This window comes from Syngnathoides biaculeatus, chromosome 13, assembly GCF_019802595.1.
Source record: "Syngnathoides biaculeatus isolate LvHL_M chromosome 13, ASM1980259v1, whole genome shotgun sequence".
NCBI lineage: Eukaryota > Metazoa > Chordata > Actinopteri > Syngnathiformes > Syngnathidae > Syngnathoides > Syngnathoides biaculeatus.
The window spans coordinates 20,315,749-20,341,671 of NC_084652.1; the positions used below are offsets into that span (position 1 = coordinate 20,315,749).

The 25,923-nt window shown below is 41.1% G+C and overlaps 1 protein-coding gene across 3 annotated transcripts in view; it reads right to left on the reverse strand.

The window, feature by feature from the left end:
• Nucleotides 1-25,923, reverse strand: part of rnf220a (ring finger protein 220a) — a 187,725-nt gene that overhangs the window by 49,921 nt on the left and 111,881 nt on the right. For 2 of the 3 annotated variants that reach the window (XM_061839343.1, XM_061839342.1), the window contains exons 2-5: nucleotides 18,620-18,740; nucleotides 12,889-12,937; nucleotides 4,422-4,517; nucleotides 1,108-1,150 (exon numbers count right to left, since the gene is read on the reverse strand). In XM_061839343.1, the coding sequence (XP_061695327.1) occupies nucleotides 1,108-1,150; nucleotides 4,422-4,517; nucleotides 12,889-12,937; nucleotides 18,620-18,740 (309 nt within the window). Of the gene's footprint in view, nucleotides 1-1,107; nucleotides 1,151-4,421; nucleotides 4,518-12,888; nucleotides 12,941-18,610; nucleotides 18,741-25,923 lie in introns of all 3 variants that reach the window. The other variant, XM_061839341.1, reaches the window with a different exon arrangement.

Below are 25,923 nucleotides of genomic sequence, written 5' to 3' on the forward strand. Positions count from 1 at the left end.
TCACTATGCAATCCTACCACACTGCCATTTTTGTCCTTTTTACGTATTCTCTATGCAACATTGTCTCGGATCTTCACGCTCCTTCAACCTAATACCATCCCTATTCTACTTCCCATGGATCAGATGACATTGTCACCCAGGCTGCTCCAAAGATCCTGGTGGAAAAACTGATTTATTGTTTTTTTAGGTGCAAAATGCTAATTTTAACTAGCAAAATGACCACTTAATTTGAGCCTTGACATTTATTTCATGTTTTTATGTGTGCACATATGCGGCTAAATTTGAAGAGACCTCCACAATTCTTTCAGGTTTAACTAAGTGGCCCTTTTCAGAGTTTGCCCTCTCGTTGGGTTTTCATACTGTTTGTCCTTTCTGTGAAAAAAAAAAAAATCACTAATTTATTTAGCCAAAATGGTAAAATACTAACAATGCCTCCAAACATTTAGTTATATGATAAACATAGCGTTAAATTGATATTTATGAAGTCAGAATTTTCAACAGCTTGTGTGATGATGATGTCATAGAATGTACAAAAACAAAGCAAAGTTCAAGGCGTAACATCATGTAGAACACTGGGATCCCTGTTCTGAGTTTGAAATGTGTTCGTAACAATATTTACACGTGGACATGCAATAATAAAAAAATTACACTGCAAGCAAATCTGCTACCCTCCCATTGGAATTATGCTTCTTCCAAATAATGGATACAAATGTGCCATGGACGTATCACATATATACTCAATCAACCTCTCCTGAAGTCATTGAAATGCTCCTATCTGTAAAGTTTAAACACCCGCTCATGTCTGCAGAAACAACACATGGATAAAAAGAAAAAAATGAAATTTGTGATTGGAAATTCGGGCTTATGCACATGCTAGTTGTTTGAAATATGCATGGTAAAAATAAATTGGGGCATTGAGTCCAATTTCTGCAATTGGTTCTGCAGTGTAAATCCAGCCTAAAAACCATGTCTATAACTGCTTTTGAAAATCGAAGAACATGTTTCATCCAAGAAAATATACAATATAAACCAAGTTCAAATAAATGGTTTAAGGTGATTTTATTAGCCATAGTAATGATCAATGTTTGAAAGGGTATGTGTACGTACCATTCAGTCGTGTTTGTCTGTTTGCGCGAACTCGTAAAAATGTCTGCAAGTAGAGGAAATAATACAACGGGGAAAAATGCATTAGATAACAGGAAAACATTTGGATAAATCAACAAGGCGAAATGCGGCTGAATGAAGTGAGATTGCTGTGGATACGTAACGCTTGATTCCTCAAGTCAAGAGAGAACAAGTCTAAAACCTACTTCTCGCTTGTTTTCCACCTCCTCCATTCCAACCGGGCTCCGCTCAGAGCTTTGAGCACAGCTGCTAAAACTTACTGCGGGAACCCGGACGAGGCAGTTTCCCTATTCCGCACACGGAAGTCAACATCGTGCGGGGTCTATATTTTAAAACGGATGGGAAAGGATAGAAACTGGCGCCCGTTTTGCCTTCAAAAACGCACGCAAGACGCCATGTTAGAGTGTTGTGATCACGTGACATCCGCAAACGGAAGTCTGGAGGGTAGAACTGGTGGTATCCATTTTGGCCGCGAGAGGGAAGCAAAGGGCTTGATTCATTCGTGACCAACTCAGTCCAGCGCCTACAATATTCAGCTATTTTCATGCCTTAAGCAACTACTTAAACAATTAACCATTACAAGTTTAATTAACACATTTCAATATTAGCCTTTATACTCTGTGATAACAGATGTTCTCTTGCCTTCAATGTGTTTCTTATTGTCTTTCTTTTTTTTGTTTTCACTGTAGACCTAAAGGTGTTTGAGAATTCTTTGCAACAATGTCATATCTAACTAATTAAGGCTTTAGTTCTCTTATATACACGCACACACACACACACACACACACAAAGTATTTATTCTCAAATTGTTTTGTTTTTGTATAGTTTCCATCAATTCACTGTTTAAGCTAGCACATGTAAATATCAGCCAAATATATCTCAAGTGGGATTAAAATGCTCTTCATAAATGTTGATTTCATTTATTAAATAAAAAGAATATTGAAAGTTACCTGGTCCTGTGTGAAAAAGTGTGTGGGCTGTGTCTCCTTAAACCTAATAACTGGTTTGGCTATTCTGAGCATCAATAACTGGTAATGAGTCTTTCACATTTCTGGAGATATATTGATCCACTCTTCAGTGCAAAATATTTGGTTTCAGAAAAAAAATCGACAGATTTCAAGCATGCACAGGTCATGCCACTACGTTTGAAAACGATTCAAGTCTGGACTTTTGTCTAGGCCACACTAAAACCTCTTTATTTATTTATTCATTTATTTATTTATTTATTTATTTATTTATTTTCAAGGCATTCAGAAGTTCACTTGCTGCTGTGGTTTGGATTGTTGCCCTGCTGCAGAATCCAAGTGCTCTTCAGCTTGAGGTCACAAACTGATGACTGAACATTCATCTTCAGGATTTTCTATTCAAGAACAGAAAACACGGTTCCATCAATCACATCAATTTGTACAGGTCTTGAATTAGGAAAGCAGCCCAAGACCATAACACTACTACCACCATGTTAGAACCTTTAGGATGATGTTCTTATTCTAAAGTGCTATGCTAGATTTATGCCAGTTGAAATACCTTCCAAAAAGCGCAACTTTCATATCTTGTCTTTCTGTGTAATTTTCTCCCCACCAAATTAATTTGGGTTTGGAACTCTGCTGTGGAGGCCATTTTGCCCTGTTTCTTCCTTGTTGTGTCATAATCACTGACCTTAACTGAGGCAAGGGAGGCCTGCAGTTCCTTAGAAGATGTCCTGAGTTCCTTTGCGGCCTCCTGGATGAGGCGTTGCTGTTCTCCTGGGGTGCTGTAATCTTTGTAGGTTGGCCACTACTGGGAAGGTTCACCACTTTTCCATAATTTCCCCTTTCGAAGTTAATAGCTCTCTCAATGGTTCGCTGGAATCCTAAAGCTTTAGAAATTACTTTTTAAGTGGTTTCACACTGAGTGATGTTTTTTTTACTTTATTTCTTGATTGTTCTTGAATTTGTTTGGATCGTGTCATTTCGTTGCAGCTTTTTGAGATCTTTTCTCCTCCTCGATCTCTCAGACAGGTTCTGTTTAAGTGATTTTATGGTTGAACTTTTCTGCAGGTAATCAGGCTTGGGTGTGATCAGTGAAAATCAATTAAAACTTGTGATTAGCTACAATCAATTCATATTTTAACAAGGTAGGGGGGCGCTGGGTTGTAATTACCTTTTCACACAGGGCCAAGTAACTTTGAAGAGTCTTTTCCTTAGTAGATGAAATCTCCATATAAAACAGCATTTTAAGTTAATTTTTTAACTTAGGTAACTAAGTTAACTATTTGGCTGATATTAACATTTTTTTGATGGTCATAAACATTAAAGTTGGTATACATTATAGGTGTATATGTTTTTAAGATGACACTCCATTGCTGGTGGATGTAAAAATATGCACCTCAGGTCTCCTGAAATCAAATACCAAAGGTCTGAAATGCCAAAGTATCTGCTGACTCAAACACTGCCTCAGTCATGGGCTGGATGTCCTCTCTCTGACACTGCAACAGTCGGGAGGAGCTCAGATCACAAGACCATCGGACCACCATCCATCAGGAACCACTGACAACCTCCTTGTCTCAGGCGCCTTCCTACCATCACTTTAGGCTTCAGGGACAGGCTGACTCTTACTATTATGAAACACTTACTGAATGGTGGTGGACTGGTCTGTATTTTTTGTGTTGGTGGGGGTGGTGTGCTGAGGCAGACTGACAGCTACAGAGAAAGAAGGTGGCAAACTCTGGCACTATGCTTCATTTTCACAGTGTCCATTGACTTGATCATTTGTATAATATAAGGTGATTTCAGCAATTTCACTTAATGAGAAAATCTACTTTATAGCTGCAGTATAAGGCCTTTATGAGCAGTGTCATCTAGAACGTATGGATGTAACGTCTGCGGGGACTTAATCTTTCTTTTTTTATGGTCTACGAGGGGAATCACACTTGAACTAAAGATAGATCGTGGCCTGTAAAATAAATGGAACCAAATTTGATAAATACAAAAGATCAAACTAGTCACGGTGAATATAAAAGATAACATTTTAAGTTGGCAATTGCAACAGAAATTTGACATTATTCATGTATAAAACACGCTAAGTGCGTAGTTCTGTATATCCAAAGTAAAATTCCTAACTAAATCCTCAGTAAATGTTTAAATTGTAAAGTTTCTCCTTCTAAAGTATACAGTGAACACACATACTATAGACTTTGAGAGTTATACATTTGCCACTTTGTTTTGTGACATCTTGCTGGTTAATGCGACTCATCAACAACCTGAACAACCATACAGTAACATGTACAGTTTTTGCATGTTTGTTTGCGTTTGTGTGACCTGGTATCGATCGGAGTGGTGGGCGTCTTCAGATGACAATGGTGAGACCACGGGCGACTCTCCCTCACGCTTGATGTGCACTGATAACAGCATTGACTAGTAGGGGAGAGGGAGTCAAAGAAAAAAATCAACTGTTTTCTCTCAGAAAATTTTACTCTATTTTCAGCATATACGACAATTCACAGTACTTTGTAAATATTCAGGAAATATGTAAAACAAGGGACATAGTTTCACAGGAAACATAAATCATGATGAAAGAAAATCTCCACAATGGTAAATTAAAAATAATAATCTGTTGACATTTGCATTGTTTTGAATACATTTAGTTCCTCCAGTCACTTGTGTCTTGTCCAGGTGTGCATCATTGTCTCCTCACTTTGTATTTAGTTCTCTGCTTTTTTTCACTCTGTGTCAGTCCATTGTTACTTTTGCTTTCATCTTGTCTGGTCGAGTTTCCCTGGTGTTTTGTTTCCCCACATTTCTGTCTTACTTTAAAACTTGTTTTTTAGACTTTGTTTGCTTCCACGTGAATTCAAAGTTTCTTTGAAAATAAATCCCGTTTTAAGCATATCATCCACTTCTACCTACCTCCATGCTTCTCTGCATTCAAGTGTATGTCACGAACCAACAGTACGGGGGCGGACCCAAATGCAGGACTCCAAGACGAGGACATGATGTTCATTGGGTTTTATTATAAATGAAAGTTGTGCACGACAACACAGTGCAAGAAGGCAGGATCCAAAAAACAAGAAACAAGGTCTGCTAATTATGATTCAACTAAAGAGTACAACAAAAGCGTGACTGGGCTATAATGGCACAGTGGCAGAGTAACCCTGGATGTGGGAAAGCATACTCAATGAACTGGCAAATGCCAGTGACAAAACTTCAACTTAAATACATGGTCTCATTACAGTGCCTCATGTGAAACAGCTGTGATCGACGAGGTGGGCCCTTCTTGGCTGTGGTCCAGGCTTGCACATGACAGAACTCATCCTCAAGGTGCCGATCCCAGACCAAAAAAAAAAAAAACAGAACAGAAAGCATGACCAGGGGAGGGTAGAAGGGGGACCGGGGGAGGGCACCAACCCCCCAACCCCAGTTAGTCTGATTGCTGTCCAGGCCACCCAAAGCGAGGCGTCTGGCAAACAGGGCAGGAGGTGGGCCAGGAAGCCAAGTACCAGGGAACCGGACGGGAGCAGGCGACGGTTCCGGACGAAGACCTCCCAGGACATGGTCGTGAGGCAGCCGGGCATCGGTCGCCGCCGAGACTTGGTCTGGGAGCAGCTGAGGATCGGTTGTCGTCGTGCCATGGTTGTCAGATGACCGGGAATTGGTTGCCGCCGAGGCTTGGTCGTGAAGCGGCTGTGGATCGGTCACCGCCGAGGCTAGGTTGGGAGGCGACCGGTGATCAGTATGCCTTGAACCGTGGTCATCAGGCATCGGTCCCCATCGAAGCAGGAGAGGGAGGTGGCCGCCATGGAGACAGGGGCGTGAGGAGGTTGCGTTCCAGTTGTCGTCGAAACAGGAGCGTGAGCATTGGGCGGCCGAGGATTGGTCGAATTGGTGAATCGGTAGCGGCTCAGTCTCCATCGAGACAGGAGTGTAAGACGGCTGCAGGCCGGTCGCCGTCAAGACAGGAGCTTGAGGCAGCCGCGGGCCCGTCGCCATTGAGACAGGAATGAGGCGGTTGCGTGCCTGCCACCATCGAGACAGGAACGTGAAACGGTAGTACACCTGTCGCCGCCAAGACAGGAACAGGGATGGCCATGGACGGGTCGCTGCCAAGACAGGGACGTGAGACGGCCAAGGAGTCGTCGTCGCCGGGATGGATACAGGAACATGCGGCGGCTGACGAGCCGTCGCCACTGCCTGGACAGGAATGTGAGGCGGCCAGTGAGCCCTTCGCCGCCCACTGGACAGGAATGTGGTTCAAAGGAACATGGTTCACTTGGAAGTCTATCGCCACCACGACATGGGCTTGGCTTGGTAGCGAGTCGGTTGCAACCGCAACGTGTGCTTGGCTTGGTAGCGGGTCAGTTGCTACCTCGGCGTGAGCGTGGTTCACCAAGAAGTTAGTCGCCACAGCAACGTGGGCTTGGCTTGGTAGCAGGTCAGGTCATGTTATTGATAATGACTGTAAAATGCTTGTCTATGTGTATAAAACACCTTTCACTGACCAAAGTTCATGTTTATGGGATGTTAAGAGGAGTCAAGGAAGGATGAGAGTTTGAAGGAAAAAGATGAAGGTATAACTGGGTGAGGGTTAAACATCTAAAAAAAAAAAAGATCCAGTATAAGTGTCTGACACAGGAGATTCATGAAACCACTATTCACACAAGGACACATACAAAGTCATATCTTGTCATGAACCACTATGACAAAGATCCATCCATCCATTTTCTTCACCGCTTATCCGCACAAGTGTCGCAGGGAGTGCTGGAGCCTATTCCAGCTGCCAACGGGCAGAAGGCGGGGTACACTCTGAACCGGTTGCCAGCCAATCGCAGGGCACATGGAGACAAATATCCACACTCACAATCACACCTAGGGGCAATTTAGAGTGTCCAATTAATGTGGCATGTTTTTGGAATGTGGGCGGAAACCGGAGCACCCGGAGCAAACCCACGCAGGCACGGGAAGAACATGCAAACTCCACACAGGCGGTCCGGGATTGAACCCGGGACCTCAGAACTGTGAGGCCAACGCTTTACTGGGTGCCCCACCGTGCCACCTATGATAAACATAATTCATGTAATTCCTCAAGAAGGTAATAAAAAAGTATAAAAATTATGTCCGGAAAAAAGCAATCATCTGCATTTTTAGCAGGGAGTGTGCTTCTGTTTTTAATGTGTCCCTTTCTGTCTATAAAATATTTGTATTTACCATCATCTCCTATTAATCAAGTGGAAAGGGGCTCAAGGGCTCGACAGCACTAATCTATTAATAATATGTGAGAAATGACCAACCTGCAGTGCTGCTGGCTGCAGTAAATTGGACATTTTGCATGGTACATAAATGCCTCTGTGTGAATATATCATAATAAGTCCTATTATATGTTTCAGTAAGTTTTAATTGGTCAGAAATCATTAATCTTGGCAACTCTGATCATGTGTTGTAGTTTTATCATGAGAGTATTATTTAACAAAATTGTACCTAAGGAGGATTTTGCAATGAAATGTGTCTGAATACCAACAAATGAAATCAACATGCAACAGAGCATATGTTTCCATACCCAAAAACCAGAGTACTGTAAATTCTGTGATTACATTTGAGAAAAATCAATGCATATTTGGACCAGGATCTTTTGGTTCATGAATTTGGGATAGCAATTTGTGAATTTTTGACACACACATATGCATAGCATATGCATAGCTCAGACGATATGGTGGACATGTCTGCCTCAGTTCTGAGGCTCAGCCCCGGCCTGTGTGGAGTTTGCTAGTTCTCCCCGTGCCTGTGTGGGTTTTCATGCATGCTATGTCATTTGAAGACTCTAAATTGTCCAGAGGTGTAAATATGAGTGCAAATGGCTGTTTGTTTATTTATGCCCAAAGATTGGCTGGTGACTAGTTCAGGGTGTACCCTACCTCTCGTCCACATGCAGTTGGGATAGGCTCCATGGAATATTAATGTCTAGTCAGCTGGCTTCTAGTGCGACTGTAGAGATTCCCTATCCCCCAATACAATATGCGACCTCTCTAGCCTGGCGAAAATGCCTAAATTTCGCAGTAAAGCGCGGCTTGTTGTTATTGAATCTGCGAAAAGTTTTTGTTGGTACTCACACCTCACAGAAACTGACATACAGTGAAGAAAATAAGGATTTCAACACCCTGAAAAATTGCAAATTCTCACACTGAGAAATCATGGAGGGGTCTGAAATTTTAATCGTAGGTCCATGTCCACTGTGAGAGAAATCATCTAAAAAGGAAAATCCATAAATCACAATGTATGATTTTTTTTAACAATTTATTTGTGTGATACAGCTGCAAATAAGTATTTTAACACCTGAGAAAACCAATGTTGATATTTGGTACAGTAGCCTTTGTTTGCAATAACAAAGGTCAAACGTTTCCTGTAGTTGTTCAGCAGGTTTGCTCACACTGCAGCCCACTCCTCCACACAGATTTTCTCTAGATCAGACAGATTTCTGGGCTGTCGCTGAGAAACACGGAGTTTCAGCTCCATCCAAAGATTTTCTGTTAGGTTTAGGTCTGGAGACTGGCTAGGCCATGCCGGAAACTTGATACGCTTCTTACGGAGCCACTCCTTGGTTTTCCTGGCTGTGTGCTCCGAGTCATTGTTATGTTGAAAGAACCAGGCGCGACCCAGCTTCAATGCTCTGACTGAGGGAAAGCGGTTGTTCCCCAAAATCTCACAATACATGGCCACAGTCATCCTCTCCTTAATACAGTGCAGTCATTCTGTCCCATGTGCAGAAAAAAAAACCCCAAAGCATGATTCGACCATTAGACCATTCTACCACCCTCATGCTTCACAGTAGAGATGGTGTTGTTGGGATGGAACTCTTCATTCATCTTCCTCCAAACATGGTTCGTGGAATTATGACCAAAAAGTTCAATTTTGGTCCCATTGACCACAAACCTTTCGCCCATTGTGCCTCTGTATCATCCAAATGGTCATTGGCAAACTTAAGACGGGCCTTGACATGTGCTCGTTTAAGCAGGGGAACCTTCCGTGCCATGCTTGAATTCAAACCATGACATCTTAGTCTATTACCAACAGTTGCCTTGGAAATGGTGGTCCCAGCTCTTTTCAGGTCATTGACCAAGTCTTGTCGTGTAGTCGTGGGCTGATTCCTCACCTTTCTAAGGATCATTGAGACCCCACAAAGTGATATCTATCATGGGGCTCCACTCTGATTGAGATTGACTGTCATGTTTAGCTTTTTCCATTTTCGTATGATTGCTCCAACAGTGGACCTTTTTTCACCAAGCTGCTTCGAAATTTCTCCGTAGTCCTTTCCAGCTTTCCAACTGTGTGGAGTTGTACAATTTTGTCTCTGCTGTATTTGGACAGCTCTTTGGTCTTGGCCATGTTACAAGTTTGAGTCTAAATTGTTAAAAACTCATACATTGTGATTTCTGGACTTTTCTTTTTAGATTATCTCTCTCACGGTGAACGTGCACCTACGATGAAAATTTCAGACCCCTCCATGAGTTCTAAGTGGGAGAACTTGCAATATAGCACGGTGTTCAAACACTTATTTTCTTCACTGTGCGCTGTAACAGCATCTGTATATTCGTCTAGGCTGCTTGATTAATTTTCAAAGACAGACCAGTCTGTGCAGTCGAAACAGCTTTGAAGTTCTAATTTTGCCTTGTTGGTTCACTTTGTCACTGATTGTACCAAAGGCGTCATGCATGTTCTTGCCTGTATGTCATGAATGACATTAAAGGGTTTTGATTGATTGATTGATTGATTATTAGGTAGATCAAACAGTGATCAGTGATGGTGTTTGAATTTAGGGAGCTTGTCATTTAGTCTATCTTGATGGGGTGAGGGGTGAGTCTGGGTGCTTTTTTTCCTCAATTTCGTTTACCTGTTCGTCAGCAGTGTTGCATTCAGGCTAGCTTGAGGTGGAATATAGACACCGCTGTTACCACTGTTATGTGACGTTTGTACAATATTTCTCATTGATATAAAATATATCTCCCCACCCTTTGTTTTCCTTGCAAGCTCTGCAATGCGATCTTCCCGGTGAATATAGAGCTGTCCAGCTCCATGACTCTATAGCTATATGTTCGGAAAGCCAGGTCTCGGTGAAGCACAAGGTGGCAGAATGTCTGAAGTCTTTGCTGGTCCTCATCAGGAGATGAGGCTTGTCTTTTTTGTTGGGAAGGGATCTTAGATTCACAAACTGAATCGACGGGCGCGCCATTCTGTGTCCCTTCCTACGTGAGTTTCATTTGGATCCCAGCTTGTGTCCCCCTGCCTCCACGTTGTGTAGACCGCAGTCAGTGTTGCCATCACTGCTTCAATGAGTAACTCAAGAAAAGCACGGAGCGAAATTGCAAGAGTTTTGAAAAAAAAAAAAGTCATCGTAAGACTCCGTGATGGTAAGCAAGTCATCCCTTGTACACTTGAGAACAGAGATGACCAAAAAACAAAAGCAGAGACAATACTAAGGAGCGCCATACCGAGGCGACCACACAAGTACTTGCCATCTTAAATATATATGTACATATATACTGGTATAATATATTGGCACTTGGCCAGTAAAGCCGATTCTGATTCTGATAATAATACTAATGAAAAAATGTTGTTGATTATTTGTAATCTGTAATTTGTATGTTGATTATTTTGTGAACTGAATTACAATGACACGTAAACATTTTAAATCACATGAATGAAAATATTTTACCATGACAAAAAAATACAAGGCCCTATAATGTAATTTGATTCCAAATATTTTGCAGTTTTTGTGCATTGCACTATGAAGAAATTTTTTGGTAATATTTTTGGATTTGTAGATATGAGAGGTAGATTATGCATCATGTACTTATGTGACCATAGTGCATTGCATTAGAGCTTGTTAGATTAGTGGAATGGTACCTAGTGTTTAAGAACGTGTGTACATGGCATATTGTAGCCTTTACCCAACCAATGGAGGGTGACTGGATGAAAAAAAATACTTGCAATAAAGAATGCTGAGGTTAATCTCTGATCTAACGCTGGTTGGTGATTGCAGCAGATGGACCACATTGGCCCTCTACACAGCCTAACTGCTGAATACAAAACAACATCGAGGACATGCGAAGTCACGGCCCTCAGCCCCTCTGCTCTGCCTGCCATTCTCAAAAGCAAACCCACTCACAGTTTTGTGACTCCTAGTCTAAGCATAAGTTAGCACCTAAAGGGGCATGGGTCATGAAAAAGGTTAATAAACGTTTATGCAGGATCTTAAATGGCATTCCTGAGCATTTCAGGTTTTTTGTGACTCAAGCAGACTATTTTGAATTTCTAGTATATTCTAAATCCACCAGTGAAAGAAAATATGTGTACAGGAATTCCATGGATTATCTATGTCAAAGAGTGGTTAATGACAGGATATCTGTGTGTGTGTGTGTGTGTGTGTGCGTGTGTGTATGTGTGAGAGAGAGAGGGAGAGAGAGAGAGAGCTAGTGAGCAGCTTCCACACACAGGATATAAAAAGTATCAATTCTGTCTTGGTGCTAGCTAATCAATTGGACAGGTTATTGTTCATAAAGACGATGAATACGATAGTTATTCATTTTTGTAGTACTGCCCCTCCTGACGCAGCAAGATCCTGGCAGAATGCTGTTTGTTCCGTAGATGCACACAACTGGGACAAAGGGAAAGTTAACCATTTGTTACATTCACAACCCTGCAAGCTAATGTGCTAGCGAACTAAGGGCTGGAGCTAAAAAGCACATTCGATTATGGTCACATTGTTAAAATATCAGCGCTTGGAGTTATGTGTGCTCCCTGCATAACACAAATGGTGGAAAGTTAACCACATACAATGCATATACATTAAGGTTGCTAACTTTGAAAAAATCTAAGGGAAAAATTAGTCAAACTGGCTGACCCGATAACTTTCACCCTTGTTGGTGCCTTAAAATCTTTTTAGCTCTTTTTTTGTTTGTGTAAAGTGATTTTTTTCAATTATTTGGCCCAATGTGAGCCAACAGTGTTTCACTCACCAACTATTTTTTCATACATTAAGTATTTTTATGACGTACCGATAGTTTATTATTCAATGTTGACCAAAACATATAGATTCATGATGTCAAAAAAAAATCTCTGTGATTAAAAAAAACATTTTTATAATGTTAGAAATTATATTGTATCTTGGGACAATAGTTTTTTTATTGTTGTTGATTGAACCATACCATTATGATCATAGTGTTTCTGTCGTGCCACCATGTAGGGTGAGTATAAAGTACAACAGAAACTCATAGAGCTTCGTATTTGGGCTTGTTTGTCCAATCTATTTCTTATTCAGCAGGATAATTTCTGGTTCATGAAGATGACAAAAAGACAAAGGTGCCATTCTGGTTTGAGGTTTAGACAGTTCCATTCCATTGTGACAATCCAATCTTTCGCCATTTGAAAGGCATTTGCATTGTACATCAAAGATAGGAAGCTATGAAGTCCAATGCAAAGGGAAACCTGATTTCCTATTTGTTATTGAACAAATAAAAAAATGATTGATGTTCATGTATTTATGTTTAAACATAGTTGCATCATTAAAAATCCTAATGACTACCGATACATATCAATGTTACGACAACCATTTATTGTCTAGTCTCACCAAATGTGGATGTATTGGATTGTGCATTTTGTTTGTAGAATATTCCTTCTAACCTCTACTGACAATTGTTGTCAGTCTGCACTACCTTTTTCCTTTTGGCAAAATGTCTCAAATGTTCCGTCAAAACAAAAAAAAAAAAAGAAAGAAAAAAAGAAGGTACACTGGTCTCACCTTGGGGGTTCCCGGAGTGACAGCTCCGTGTTTGGGTGAAGGGATCTTACTGCTGTTGAAGAAAGAAGACATTTCCATTTAGTGATGGTGCACACGTAACAGATAAATCTCAACTTTAATTTTTTGCTCACATTTTTCCCTGAAATCATTATTTAGAAAAAACAAAACAACAACAACAGAGTACATGTTATGCATTCATTCAGTTCCACTCTCAACTCTTGAAATGCCATTTGTAATGCATTTTTGGTGTGCATCCCGGCACAGTGTGTGCACGTATTTGTTTTTGTGTATGTGTTGTGTATATGACAGGTTCACCTCTGCCAACAGAGAATAAACATAGGTGACATCGTCAAGCTGCCATGTAATGCGGGGAAATCAGCCAACAGTCCTGTCTCTACTTTTTTCAGTGTGTTTCTGCCACCTCTCTCCTCCCTCTTTCTCTATTTTATTCATTACCAGGACCCTCTGCAGAGGCATCAACTATAACAGCCACCTCTACCTGCTTGTTGACGGTGTCAAACAGCGACAAGACATGGAGGGGGGTGAGAAGGGATGAAGAGGGGGCAGTGGTTGAATGCCTGCTAGGATAGGAGAAAATTGCCACAATGAGAGAAGGGGGACTGAGAGAGATTAAAGTAGAGGGAAAAGGTGGGGGAAAGAAAGAGGGTCTAGATGAAATGTAAGGACAAAGAATACGGGAGAAAACCTAGCAATGTAAAAAGAGAGACACTAAGCAAAGGAAAAGATGAAAGATGACAGAAAAAAGAGCAAAAGACAGAGAAGGCAGAGTTGCCGGCGCTTCCTCTCTTGCGGTTGCACGCATGGGTTTGCCCGGTTCTATGAATTTTTGATGGCCAAGGGTTATGGGGCTGGGAAATTCTGACTGCTTGCAACGTTAAAGTAAGGAGAAGAGTGTAGAAATGAGGAATACACCGAAGTGAAAAAAACACGACTGACAGCAGGATGAGGGTGAGACGAATAAAAGGTGTAAGAAAATGAAATGTATTGTGCAGGGGTAATGAGATGTGGGGTATACATAAAAGGAGGCCTGAGGACATTAAGGTGCTTAAAATACAGTAACTAGTTTGAAGAACATCAGATGGATTAAAATCTATCATACATCTGGTCAGTTTTGTTTGAAATAACTACTATGTGGAGATACCAAAACAAGTAACTAAACCCCACCTCATAATCTAATGAACATGAAGATGTATTTAGAAATGTAAAAAACACTAGTGAGACAAGTGCGATATCAATTGTGAAATAGTTTGTGGTTTTCAGTGTCCACAGTATTTTCTCAAATGTGGAAAAAAAAAAGGTGGAAATAATTTCAAACTGGATCTGGTCTCATCTTCAAACCCAATTTCAATTAAGTAAGTAGAACAGAATAAAGTACATTGATTTGCAAATCATGTTCAACCTATATTTAAATGAATACACAACAAAGGCAAGATATTTAAAACTGGGCTTCAAGTCAGTGGCCAAGACCATACAGTTCTTTAACATGGCAAGTTTCACTCACAACAGGGCTCGCCATAGCCTACCCCAAAAATTTTGTTCATGCTAAGTATGAGTGCATAGATGCACGCATGAGTGCTATAGGCACTTGGGAACTACAGTTCATTGAAGAAAGCATGATTGACAAACATGACTCCGAACACATGTACAAGAAGAAAAAAGAAGCTGAAGGTGCAGGTGATAGACTGACAAAACATGTCTCCAAACCTAAACCCTATTGAGCATCTGTAGGGGAGCCTCAAAATGAGAGTGGAGCATCAGAAGGTCCCCAAAACCCACCATATTCATGATGTCATCATGGAGGAGTGAAAGAGAATTGCAGTGGCAAATTGTGACATGCTGGTGAAATCCATGCCAAAGAGGGTTAAACCAGTGCTGTAAAATAATGGTGACCACAAAAAATTGACACTTTTGGCCCAGTTTCGCAATTTCCACTTCGTTTACTCACTATTGTTCCTAATGATTTAGATATGAATGGCTGGAGTCTTTTAATTACAAAGAAGTCATAGCCAGATATTTTACAGACTTGAATGCCTATTCTTGAACTCACTGCTTAGAACTACTGTGTAGCGTACCATTTCTTCAATTTCCCCTAGAAGACTCTCCTTCACCCTGCCCCTGTCCTCTGTCACTGGCTGTTCTTTTTCGCGCTTTGTAGCTCCTCCACCTGTTTCTCAGTCACAGCAGACTCAGGATTGCAGGGAATGTTACAAGGTTGTGATGGCTGTCTCACGAACATGTCAGAGATTTTAGGGCTCTGGAAACTTGTCTATCTTTGGACTACATAGCAGTGTTCTTATCTTGTGTGTTCTGCGTGCTCGAGACTTCTTCCATAGTGCACTGGTTGTAGGCTGACAGGGAAAATTGAACCACAGACAATACTACGTATGTGGTTAAAACATCGAAGTGACATTATGATTGGGGCAACCGATAAAGCGTTGACCAATTAACTGTTGTATTTGGTTTGGGTTTTCTGCGTGATATTGGTTAAGTCTCTCTTTATTGTTGTGTTACATTATTTTAACAGCAAAAAAAAAAAAAAAATAATAATGCAGAGGACCAACAATGCCATATGGCATTGCGCAATATGCTGCCACTCACAGTTTAGTTAGGGTATTACGACAGACTTCTGGTTTGGGGGAAGAGATTGGAATGTTGGCAAAGAAATCGGTCATGTGAGTGGTGGTGTGCTGTATTTGGCAATCTTGAGTCGATCGCACACTATACGAGCGGGAAGAACACACACTGACTTTGTGTGTCGTATGGGGGTTCTCACATTGAAAAAAGTAAAAAAAAAAAATTAAAAATAGGAAACAGGTTTTAGTATGCGCTATAAACCTGACTCAATGTCATGACATTACTTCTGCATCCCTCTCAGGTATTTATTTCCAACTAGATGACACGACAGGAAAGGATGCGGTCATAGACGTAAGAATGGAGAATCCAAGCTAAAGTGCTGCTTCTGATTGTGTTTTATCATTCTGAAGCATTTACTAGCAAAGTGTGGCAGGCTCTAGTAAAGGCGAATTCATCATGAAAGAAGAGGAGGAAGGTGATGAGTACTGGGGCTGGGAAGAAGGCGGGATATGTAGATTACTTTGCCCCCTTGAGTCACCTCAGGTGTATAGGGCATGAAAGATTCCCATTTGCTCAACTGTGTGTGATATTCATGTCCAAAGATGAGAAGCTGCGGACCATGAAGAAGCAAAGACCTCAATGTCACAGACAAGATCTGCAATCTAACCCATGTGACATATGCAGATAGACATAAAGAAAAGAAAACGGAAAACACAGCAAAATACTTGTTTTCAGGAATAAAACTATACGAATCATATTCAACATGTACAGTACACACAGATACAGAAACACATGCACACTTTCGTTTCCATTAACACGAGTATTTCATTCCGCAAGCTCAGGTCTTCATTAAAGGAAAATTGACAGCAAATTGGACCAAATTTCCACTGTCACTTTTAATGTTGGCTGCAACCATGCAGAGAGACAGAGACAAATAGTGTGCAAGAAATGTAATATCAGGCGAGGTTTGTGGAAAAAGTGACAGACGCATATGGGAAGGTTTTTCTTTTCCAGTTATACTTAACATTTCTGTCTCATCTATTGTCCTTCTGTAATTTTTGTAATCATTTTATCTCCCAAAGATTGTAGGCAAATGTTTTTTTTTTATTAGTGCAATCACTTTGATCATTTTGTAGGATGAAATGGTAGCAGTTACTTATCCATCAATGTCTGTGGAGTCCATTGCTACAATCAATGGTCAGTTTTTAATAACCAAGGAGAGTATTCATTTATTCATTCATCTCCTGTTTTTCTCATCCTCACAAGGGTCCCGGGCAAAGAAGCGCAATCTCACAAAATCTTTATCATTGTGGGTGTAGTTTGCAATGTTTCAGAATCATCATACTGAGACCTATGTCTATTGTTACTACTAGGATGCTTGAGAAAAGCACATTTTCATTTATTAAGACATCATGCACAGCTGCCACAAAATATATACGCTACCAAGGAAAATGCTACAGCCAAATTCATCCATCCATTTTCTGAGCCGCTTATCCTTATTAGGGTCACGGGAGTGCTGGAGCCAATCCCAGCTGTCAACGGGCACGGGCAAGGTACAGCCTGAACTGGTTGGCAACCAATCACAGGGCACATACTGTAGAAACAAACACGCATCATACTCACAATCACACATACGGGCAATTTAGAGTCTTCAATTAACACACTTTTTTCGGATATGGGAGGAAACCGGAGTTCCCGTGAGAAAACACACACGGGCACGGCAAGAGCATACAAACTCAACACAAGCGGTGCCGGGATTGAACCCCGATCCTCAGAAATGTGAGGCTGCAATGTGTTTGCAGTTGCACCACATTGCCGCCCAGTGAAATTCAGTGAAAGAAAACTATAAAATTAACGATCATTACGCCATTAGTGAGTAATAGTAACGATAACATTTTTGAAAAAAATCTGACAATCTGCTTCAACAATTTGATGGCGTTTAAATTTAGAACATGTAATCTGTGCGTTATCAGTACATCCTTGTTTGATGTGAACTTCACATCTCTAAGATGGTATGCTACATGATGTTTTAGGGAGCTGGTGTAAACATGACAGTGAGAAGGTAGAAATAAAGATGGACAAAGGCATTGAAGTGGCAAAAGAATGGATGGAAAGGATCTCACAACAGAAAAGGATGGAAAAAAAACAGTGGAGAGAAAAGGAACAAAATGAGCAAGATTGGCATGTAATCATAACAGGCATAGAATGATTGGTTGGGTCTGTATGTACATGCATTCAGTGGATGAAATAAAGTATGGTCTTCATGTCAGATGACACTCTCTGTTACCCTATTTTTTCTGGGATAATGAAAACCATCATAAAGTTGATCTGCTTATGGGACACTTTAGTTGTGTGGCCTCCATTCCGTTTTTCCTTTTAAGTCAGGCTACTTTTTAGATGACAGTACATTTACCATGTAACATGTGAATGGGTATATACAGTATCTCCTCGATTAAGTTCCTAATTTGTGTTACCCCATATACCACCACCACAGCGGACATTGCCTGCACGACAAATATCACATCTGTTATCTGAAGTTTACACGTTTGAAGAGAAAGTGCTGTTAAATGGAGTGCATGTTCTGAAGCAAAAGCTGCTAAATAACATAGACTCAAAAGAATGGATATATGTCTGCTTACAAGAACATACATCTCTGTTGAAGTATTAACAAATCAAGCCTGCCTTGCTAAGAAGTGATTTGGCCCTGATAGACACCTTATATACCCTCGACAGTGGACTAAATGAATGTTCCTCCCGGAGGAATTAAGGTCCACCCACCCAAATAATTATTCATATACATGCAGTATAGTTCAGTGTTCAACAAATGGATTTGACTAGGTTCCGTTTGTATAGAGAAAATTTTTGGCCAACATAAAATTTGTAATGCAAAAATATTCTAATGATGATTAATTTCAACAACAGTCGATGCGAGTTTAAAAATGTGAATTCAGTGTGATATTCCTCATTCCTCTTTCATATTGAGTGTTCACTGAAAATAAAACTCTTTAAAGCCCCAATTGAAGTTGTATTGTCAAAATCACTTTTCAGCTGAATGTTGACATAAACTTTAACTTGTGTGTATATTTGCCCATATGATTGCAACACACGCGGAAGGTTCAACTCCTACCTAAGGCACATGTTGGCTAGCCTTTCTATCTCTGTTTCCATGTGTTCTTGTAGCTCGCCGGGCCTGAGCAGCACTTGGCAGATGGGACAGATTGGAGCTTGGCTGTCAAACAGTGAGATTTTCTTCTTACCTGGTGACAACAAAGAAAATGCGAGTTAAAAACAAGTGCATTTAATGCAGTTTAGATAAATACAGCCAGGGACGAAAACAACTGTAAAATGTATCTTTCATCTTCAGGACGACATTACAACCACAGGCCTAGTGGACAGCCTATGGGAACATAACATGCCTCTGGAGTCATAAATAGTTTAAATGGGTTCCAAGCCCAAGTAATTACGACTGAAACCAGAGAAATATCACATCAAAGGTTGGTGATCCATCTTGTGTCACAGAGTATAGAAGACCTAGAACCTTGTAACATGAAGCAATTTTACTCTTGATCGAATGTCAAAGCAGTGAAAAGGGAATTAAAGAAAGTGTCTGCCATTGATGAGATAATGGTGTAAAGACTGCCAACACAATCTTACTTCATTGTCCTTGATCGACAGGACTTACCTGTATCTGTGACAGCAAAGTAAATGCCGGCCAGCATTGTTTGTATTATGCAACGTGTGTGAACTAGTGGCAGAAACGTTGAATACAAAAAAGTTCTTAATTTGTCCCCTCCAACTGACTGGTGATCAGTTCAGGGTGTTGTCTGCCTTTTGCCTGAGGTCAGCTGGGATAGGGCCCAGCATCCCATGCCCCTAACCAGGATAAGTGCTGTAGAGACGGTTAAGTTTGAGAATATTTTCAGATACCCTATATTTAACCTATCAATTACAAGTTTTAGATTTAGAACAATAGGCTCTAACTCAGCCATCAGAACCTCTTTAGAGAGCTTGTTACCACAGCTACCAAAGGAGGGAGTAGTTGGACTGTTGTTTCTTTGCTAGAGGTGGCATGAACACCAACAAACACATAAACTTGAGTTGTTAGTTACACTGTATATTACATACACATAATACTGGCTCTGTTGTAAAAGTGTAATTCGACACTGTTGACAAGATGTTGTATTGTCTCCTACTGACAATTTTTTAAATTGTTAAATCATCTGAATTAAAAATCGAACAACAATGGGCTACAGGACTAGAAAAACTGTAATCAAATGTTGAGTTTTTGACTAACTTATTCAATAGAATAGAAGAAGAGAAGATGCCAGAAGAATGGAGGAAAGGTGTGCTAGTCCCCATTTTTAAGAACAAAGGCAAGTACTGTGGAAACTACAGATGAATAAAGATGATGAGCCAAACAATGAAGGTATGGGAAAGAGTAGTGTCAGCTAGACTCAGGACGGAAGTAAGTATCTCCGAGCAACTGTATGGTTTCATGCCTAAAAAGCGTACCACAGAGGCATTATTTGCCTTGAGCATGCTCGTGGAAAAGTACAGAGAAGGTCAGAAGGAGCTACATGGTATCTTTGTAGACATAGAGAAAGCCTATGACGGAGTACCAAGAGAGGAACTGTGGTACTGCGTGCGCAAGTCTGGTGTGGCGGAGAAATGTTAGAATAGTACAGGACATGTATGAGGGCAGCAAAACAGCGATGTGCCGAGGGGTGTCAGAAGAATTTAAGGTGGAGGTGGGACTGCATCAGGGTTCCGAGATGAGCTCCTTCCTGTTTTCGGTAGTAATCGATAGGCTGACAGACGACATTAGACTGGTATCCCCTTGGATCATGATGTTCGCAGATGATATTGTGATCTGCAGTGATAGCAGAGAGCAGGCGTAGGAACAATTAGAACGATGGAGGTATGCACTGAAAGGACGGGAATGAAGATTAGGAATGAAAGGGACGGAGGAGGAAGAGTTAAGCTCCAGAGAGAAGAGATGGCGAGGATGGACGACTTCAAATACTTGGGGTCAACAATACAGAGCAATGGTGAGTGCAATAAGGAAGGAAAGAAACTGGTCCAAGCGTGATGGAACAGTTGGCGCAAGGTGTCTGGTGTTCTATCTGACAGAAGAGTATCCGCTAGGAAGAAGGTCAAAGTTTATAAAAGAGTAGTGAGGCCGCCATGATGTATGGATTAGACATGGTGGCTATGAAGAAACAGCAGGAAGCAGAACTGGAGGTAGCAGAAATGAAGATGCTGATGTTCTCGCTTGGTGTGAACAGGCTAGATATGATTAGAAATGAGCTCATTAGCGGGACATCCATAGTTGGATGTTTTGGAGGCAAGGTTAGAGAGAGCAGACTTCGATGGTTTGGACATGTTCAGAGGTGAGAGAGTGAGTATATTGGTAGTAGGATGCTGAGGATGGCGCTCCCAGGCAAAAGAGCGAGAGGAAGACCAAAGAGAAGGTTTATGGATGTGGTGAGGGAAGACATGAGGCAGTTGGGGTTAGAGAGGAAGATGCAGGAGATAGGCTAAGATGGCAAAAGATGACACACTGTGGCGACCCCTAACGGGACAAGCCGAAAGGAAAAGAAGATGATGAGGTTCTACCATCAACTCCCCTTCCCTCACTCCCTGCCAGAAGATACAGCAAGTACTCTCCTGCCCGCCTCTCTGATCATCTTGGTTTTAGTAGTCCAGTCTTCTGGAAAGTTCTCCTGTCCACCGAGAGCCTGTCTGACCTCTTCCCGGAAAGCTTTAAAATATTCTTTCCTTCTCAGCTTCCACTACATGGTTCTCTGATCTACCTTTTGTCTTCTTAATCTTCCTCCCCACCATCAGACTCATTTTACACACCTATACTGTCTAGCCACACTCTTCCCTACCATACCTTTACAGACAGTAACTGCCTTCAGATTGCATCATCTGCACAAGATGTAATCTACTTGTGAATTTCTACCTCCGCTCTTATATGTCTCTCTATGTTCTTGTCTCTTCTGGAAAAAAGTGTTCACTAAAGCCATTTCTATCATTTCTAAAAGTCTACCATCATCTGTCCCTCCATGTTCCTTTCCTGGGTGCTGTACTTCCCATCACTCCTTCATCGCCCCTATTTCCTTCACCAATATGTGCATTACAATCTGCACCAATCACAACTCTCTCTGTCTGGGATGCTCACACCTACCTGGTCTAGCTCATTCCAGAATTTCTCTTTCATCTCTTGGTCACATTGTACCTTTGGGGCATAGTCACTAATCATATTATACATACTCTCAATTTCCAGTTTCACCCTCATCACTTGCACTCAATCTGATACTTTGTTCACCTCCAAGACATTCTTTGCTAACTCATCATTTAAAATAACCCATGCTCAATTTCTCTTCCCGTCTACACCATGAAAAAACAACTCAACCCTCCCCCCTAAACTTCTAGCCATGACCCCTTTCCACCTGGTCTCCTGTACACACAATATATCAACCTTTCTCCTAAATATCATGTCAACCAACTCCCGAGATTTTACTATCAGAGTCCAACATTAAAAGTCTCAACATTCAATTCTAGGGTCTGTTCTTATCTCTTCTTTTTCTGCCTAAGAACCTGCTTTCCACCTCTCCATCTTCAACTCAAAGTAGCTGAATCTCCACTGGTGATATCCTGGGAATTTCTGTTGTTCTTAACAAATAAATACCTTGTGTTTCTTCACCAGAAGTATACCTTTGAAACCAATCTCCATAATTATGGGATAAATAATGCTACTCCTGTTGCTGATTCAAATTCGAAATTAAGAAAAGATGATGGTGTCAGTAACCCTGTAAACCCAAGTACTTACCAGTCTTTGGTAGGAAGTTTGCTGTATGCTACAATGGCAGCATGGCAAGAGATACAACAGCACAAGCAGTGAGTGCTGTGTGAAAGTTGAACGCAAACCCAAATACTGCACATCTCACAGCTGACTTGAAGGGCACAGTGAACCTTGCTCTCAAACATGAATGCCCCGACTTGGGAGCTTTGATTTATTTCTCAGTTGCTGACTGGGCTGGAGATCAGGATGGTTGTGACTCAGCGGGGAGTAATGTGTTCTTATTGAGTGGAGGAGCAATGACTTGTTTCAGTAAAAAAACAGCCAACAGTCTCACTCTCGACCGCAGGAGCTGAGTGTGTTGCACTCAGCCATGCAGGTCAAGAATGTACATGGTTGAAGTGGTTACTATACTGACTAATGCTGGAATGAGTGATTTAGAAACAGCGATCCTGGTGGAGAATCAAGAAGCCATTGCAATCACAATTAATTCTGTGAATCATTTGAAAGTGAAACACATAGACATTCTCAACCACTCTTTTCGTGAGTGAAAAGAAAATGGACAAAGGAAGACCCTTTCTGAAAAATTTGAATTATCAGAAAATCATGGAAATCTTAATTTAGTTCAATAATTCCATTCTAAAACATAATATAAAAACTGTAGATTGATGCAAAGATACAGAAAGAAGGATATGAGAAGGAGTCATCTATCCATCCATTCATTTTCTTTGCTGCTTATCCTCACAAGGGTCATGGGGAGTGCTGGAGCCTATCCCAGCTGTCGACGGGCAGGAGGTAGGGTACACCCTGAAGAGGTTGCCAGCCAATCGCAGGGCACATCGAGACAAACAGCCACACTCACAATCACACCTAGGGGCAATTTAGAGTGTCCAATTAATGTTGCCTGTTTTTGGGATGTGGGAGGAAACCGGAGTGCCCGGAGAAAACCTACGCAGGCACGGGAAGAACATGCAAACGCCACACAGGCGGGTCTGGAACTGAACCAGGGACCTCAGAACTCTGAGGCCAACGCTTGACCAACTGAGCCATGGTGCCGCCTAGAAGGAGTCAAAATCTAAAAAACATCTTATCCAGGCTAGAACTGTCTTCCTTGGGTCAAGCCACTTCTGAACCTGAGCCAACATAGGAATGGGCCTAGGAGAAGAAGGACTCGACTATTTGCCAGTGGTCAAAAATCCTCTTTTCCAATTGAAAATAAAGTGTGCCTTCCATTTGGGAATCAAGGTCCAAGTGTTTGGAATAAGATGGGTGAATAACAGAACCCAAGCTGATTGCGGTCCATTGTGAAATACCCATAGTCACTCATGGTTTGTGGTGCAATGTTCAGTTTAGGAGTTGGTAAACTCTGCTTTTTAAATTCAAGATCACTGCAACAGTCAACCCAAATGTTTTAGATGACTTCATGATTCCTTCTAAAACTTTCAGCAGGACCTGGCCACTTCCCATACTGCCAGAAGTGCCTAAACCTGATTTGAATAGTACTTTTGAAAAGTTGCTTTTCTTTCATTTTCTATGCCTCTTGCATAGCATTTATAATTTTTTTCTATGTTCAAATGTGTTGAATTTCTGTTTTTCAATCCCTTGTTTCACTCATTTTCACACACACCCACTCTCTTCCTGTCTCTTTATTGCTTTGACAAGATGATTTGAGTCACGCTGAAGCTGTCACTTTTCAGGATGGAAAACAAACAAAGAATGATCCAAACCTTTTCCGCAGCTGATAGGGCTCATTTTCACAAACAAACATGCTGATGGCAACTCGCACTGGTCAGACTGTGTAAGCAGGCTATTTTTATCTTTTTTAATGTTTTAATTGCCCTTCAGACATTCCCCTTTATTGGGTAAAGTTTGAATCACCATCACCAGGATCATATCGAAATCTGTACAAAGTCACTGACTTGACTTTTCATGCTATTCTTGTGATCTGTTAAAAAACAACAAAAACAGAAGATCAGCAAACAGGTCTAAAACAGCATCTTTTATTATCAAATTTAATATGGAGCCATCTTCCCGGACCTCTTATTTCTTGTTTCTGTATACTGTACATGTGATATTTTTTTCTCTTCCTTTCCCCCCTTTTACATTTTCCCTATTTCTGTCAAATATTCCCTGAGGGATGTGAATGATTGTAGGAGGCAATGGACAGATAAATCCAGGGGAGGAGATGAAGCTGAGTGGAAAGGCTATGTGTGGGGGATGTTGAGGTACAGTGTGTGTATGTGTATGAGTGGGGGGGTGTTACACACCAGTCTTGTCGGTGGCTTAAAGATGATAGATGTTAGAACAGAACACACATGGAAACATCCACCTCCTTCCCACATGTCATACTCTGTACCCCAAAGTTCAGCAACTGGGTGCGTTTAATCTTGGGGAATGCAGGACCACCAAGGACCAAGTGGAAGGACAGCGAGAGAAATGAAGATGAGGAAGGGAGGAAGGTGAGAAGTGATGAGGATGGAAGGAGGAGAAGAGTGGGACAATAACACGGAAATAGGCCTGACAGGACTTTTTAGCGTGGAGATTCCTCAGAATGCCAAATGGTGTCTGGTGCAGCAAACAAAGGATGGATGAATGCATGGATGGAGGAGAGGGGCTACGATGTGCACACATCTCTGACAGCGATGATTGAGAGTAGGCTGAATTCCCCCTAATGTACACAGATGGATTGGCTCATCTTTCTTTTATTTCAATTGTCCCTCCACCAGCCGTCTTGAACCTCTATATATTCCCGACCCTTCGAGTTCACATTTTCCCAATTTCATCTTTTTGTTTCTAGTCTCTTTATCTAACCTCTCATCTTTCTTTCATCTTTTGCTACTTGTTCATCTGTCCTCTGATTTCATCTTTGTCAGATAGTCCAAGAACTCCTTGAATGTTTTTTCACTTTGTTGAACAATGTCATCCAACAATGACATGCCGAATAAGACAATAAGATAAACAGTTTTGTTGGATAACATCATGTACATCTGTCAATAAACTTAAACATAATAATGTCAACTTTTAACATGCTTTTAGTCTATATAATATCTCATTTGATCTTTTTCTCTTTCAGAGACTTATTCATGAAATGAGTCACAATCAAATCATATTTTCAAAATACAGAAACACACAGTCACACAATTTTATTATTTGAGCCAGTAAAATTATCTCTGGCCCTAAACACGTTTATAGTCACAAAGTATGACTGAAAAGGAGAAACATTCTTTAAACTTCCTTTCTTTTATACCGCGAGACTTTGTCTACACCCTGAGCCTAATGAGCTTTTAAAGAGTCCAGATGGTAAGGAGGCGGAGATGCATCATATGGAAGAATGGAGAGCAAAAAGAAATTGCTCCGTTTTCCATCTTTGTCCTTCACAATAATCTTAGTATTCTTCCTACGCTATTGTTTATCCCTTTAAACTTTCCTTATTACCTGTACTTTCATATTCTATGTTTCCTCCTTGCCCTGTACTATTTATTCTCCTGAACCGGTTCATCCTTAATACATTTGGACAAGCGTTATGCTTTATTTTTCAATCTCCTCTCTTCCTCTCTCTGTCTTCCCATCATGAAGCCCCGCTCGTCCATCCCTGTGTTGCTTTGGTCAGGATGAAGTGGGAATCAATAGATGCA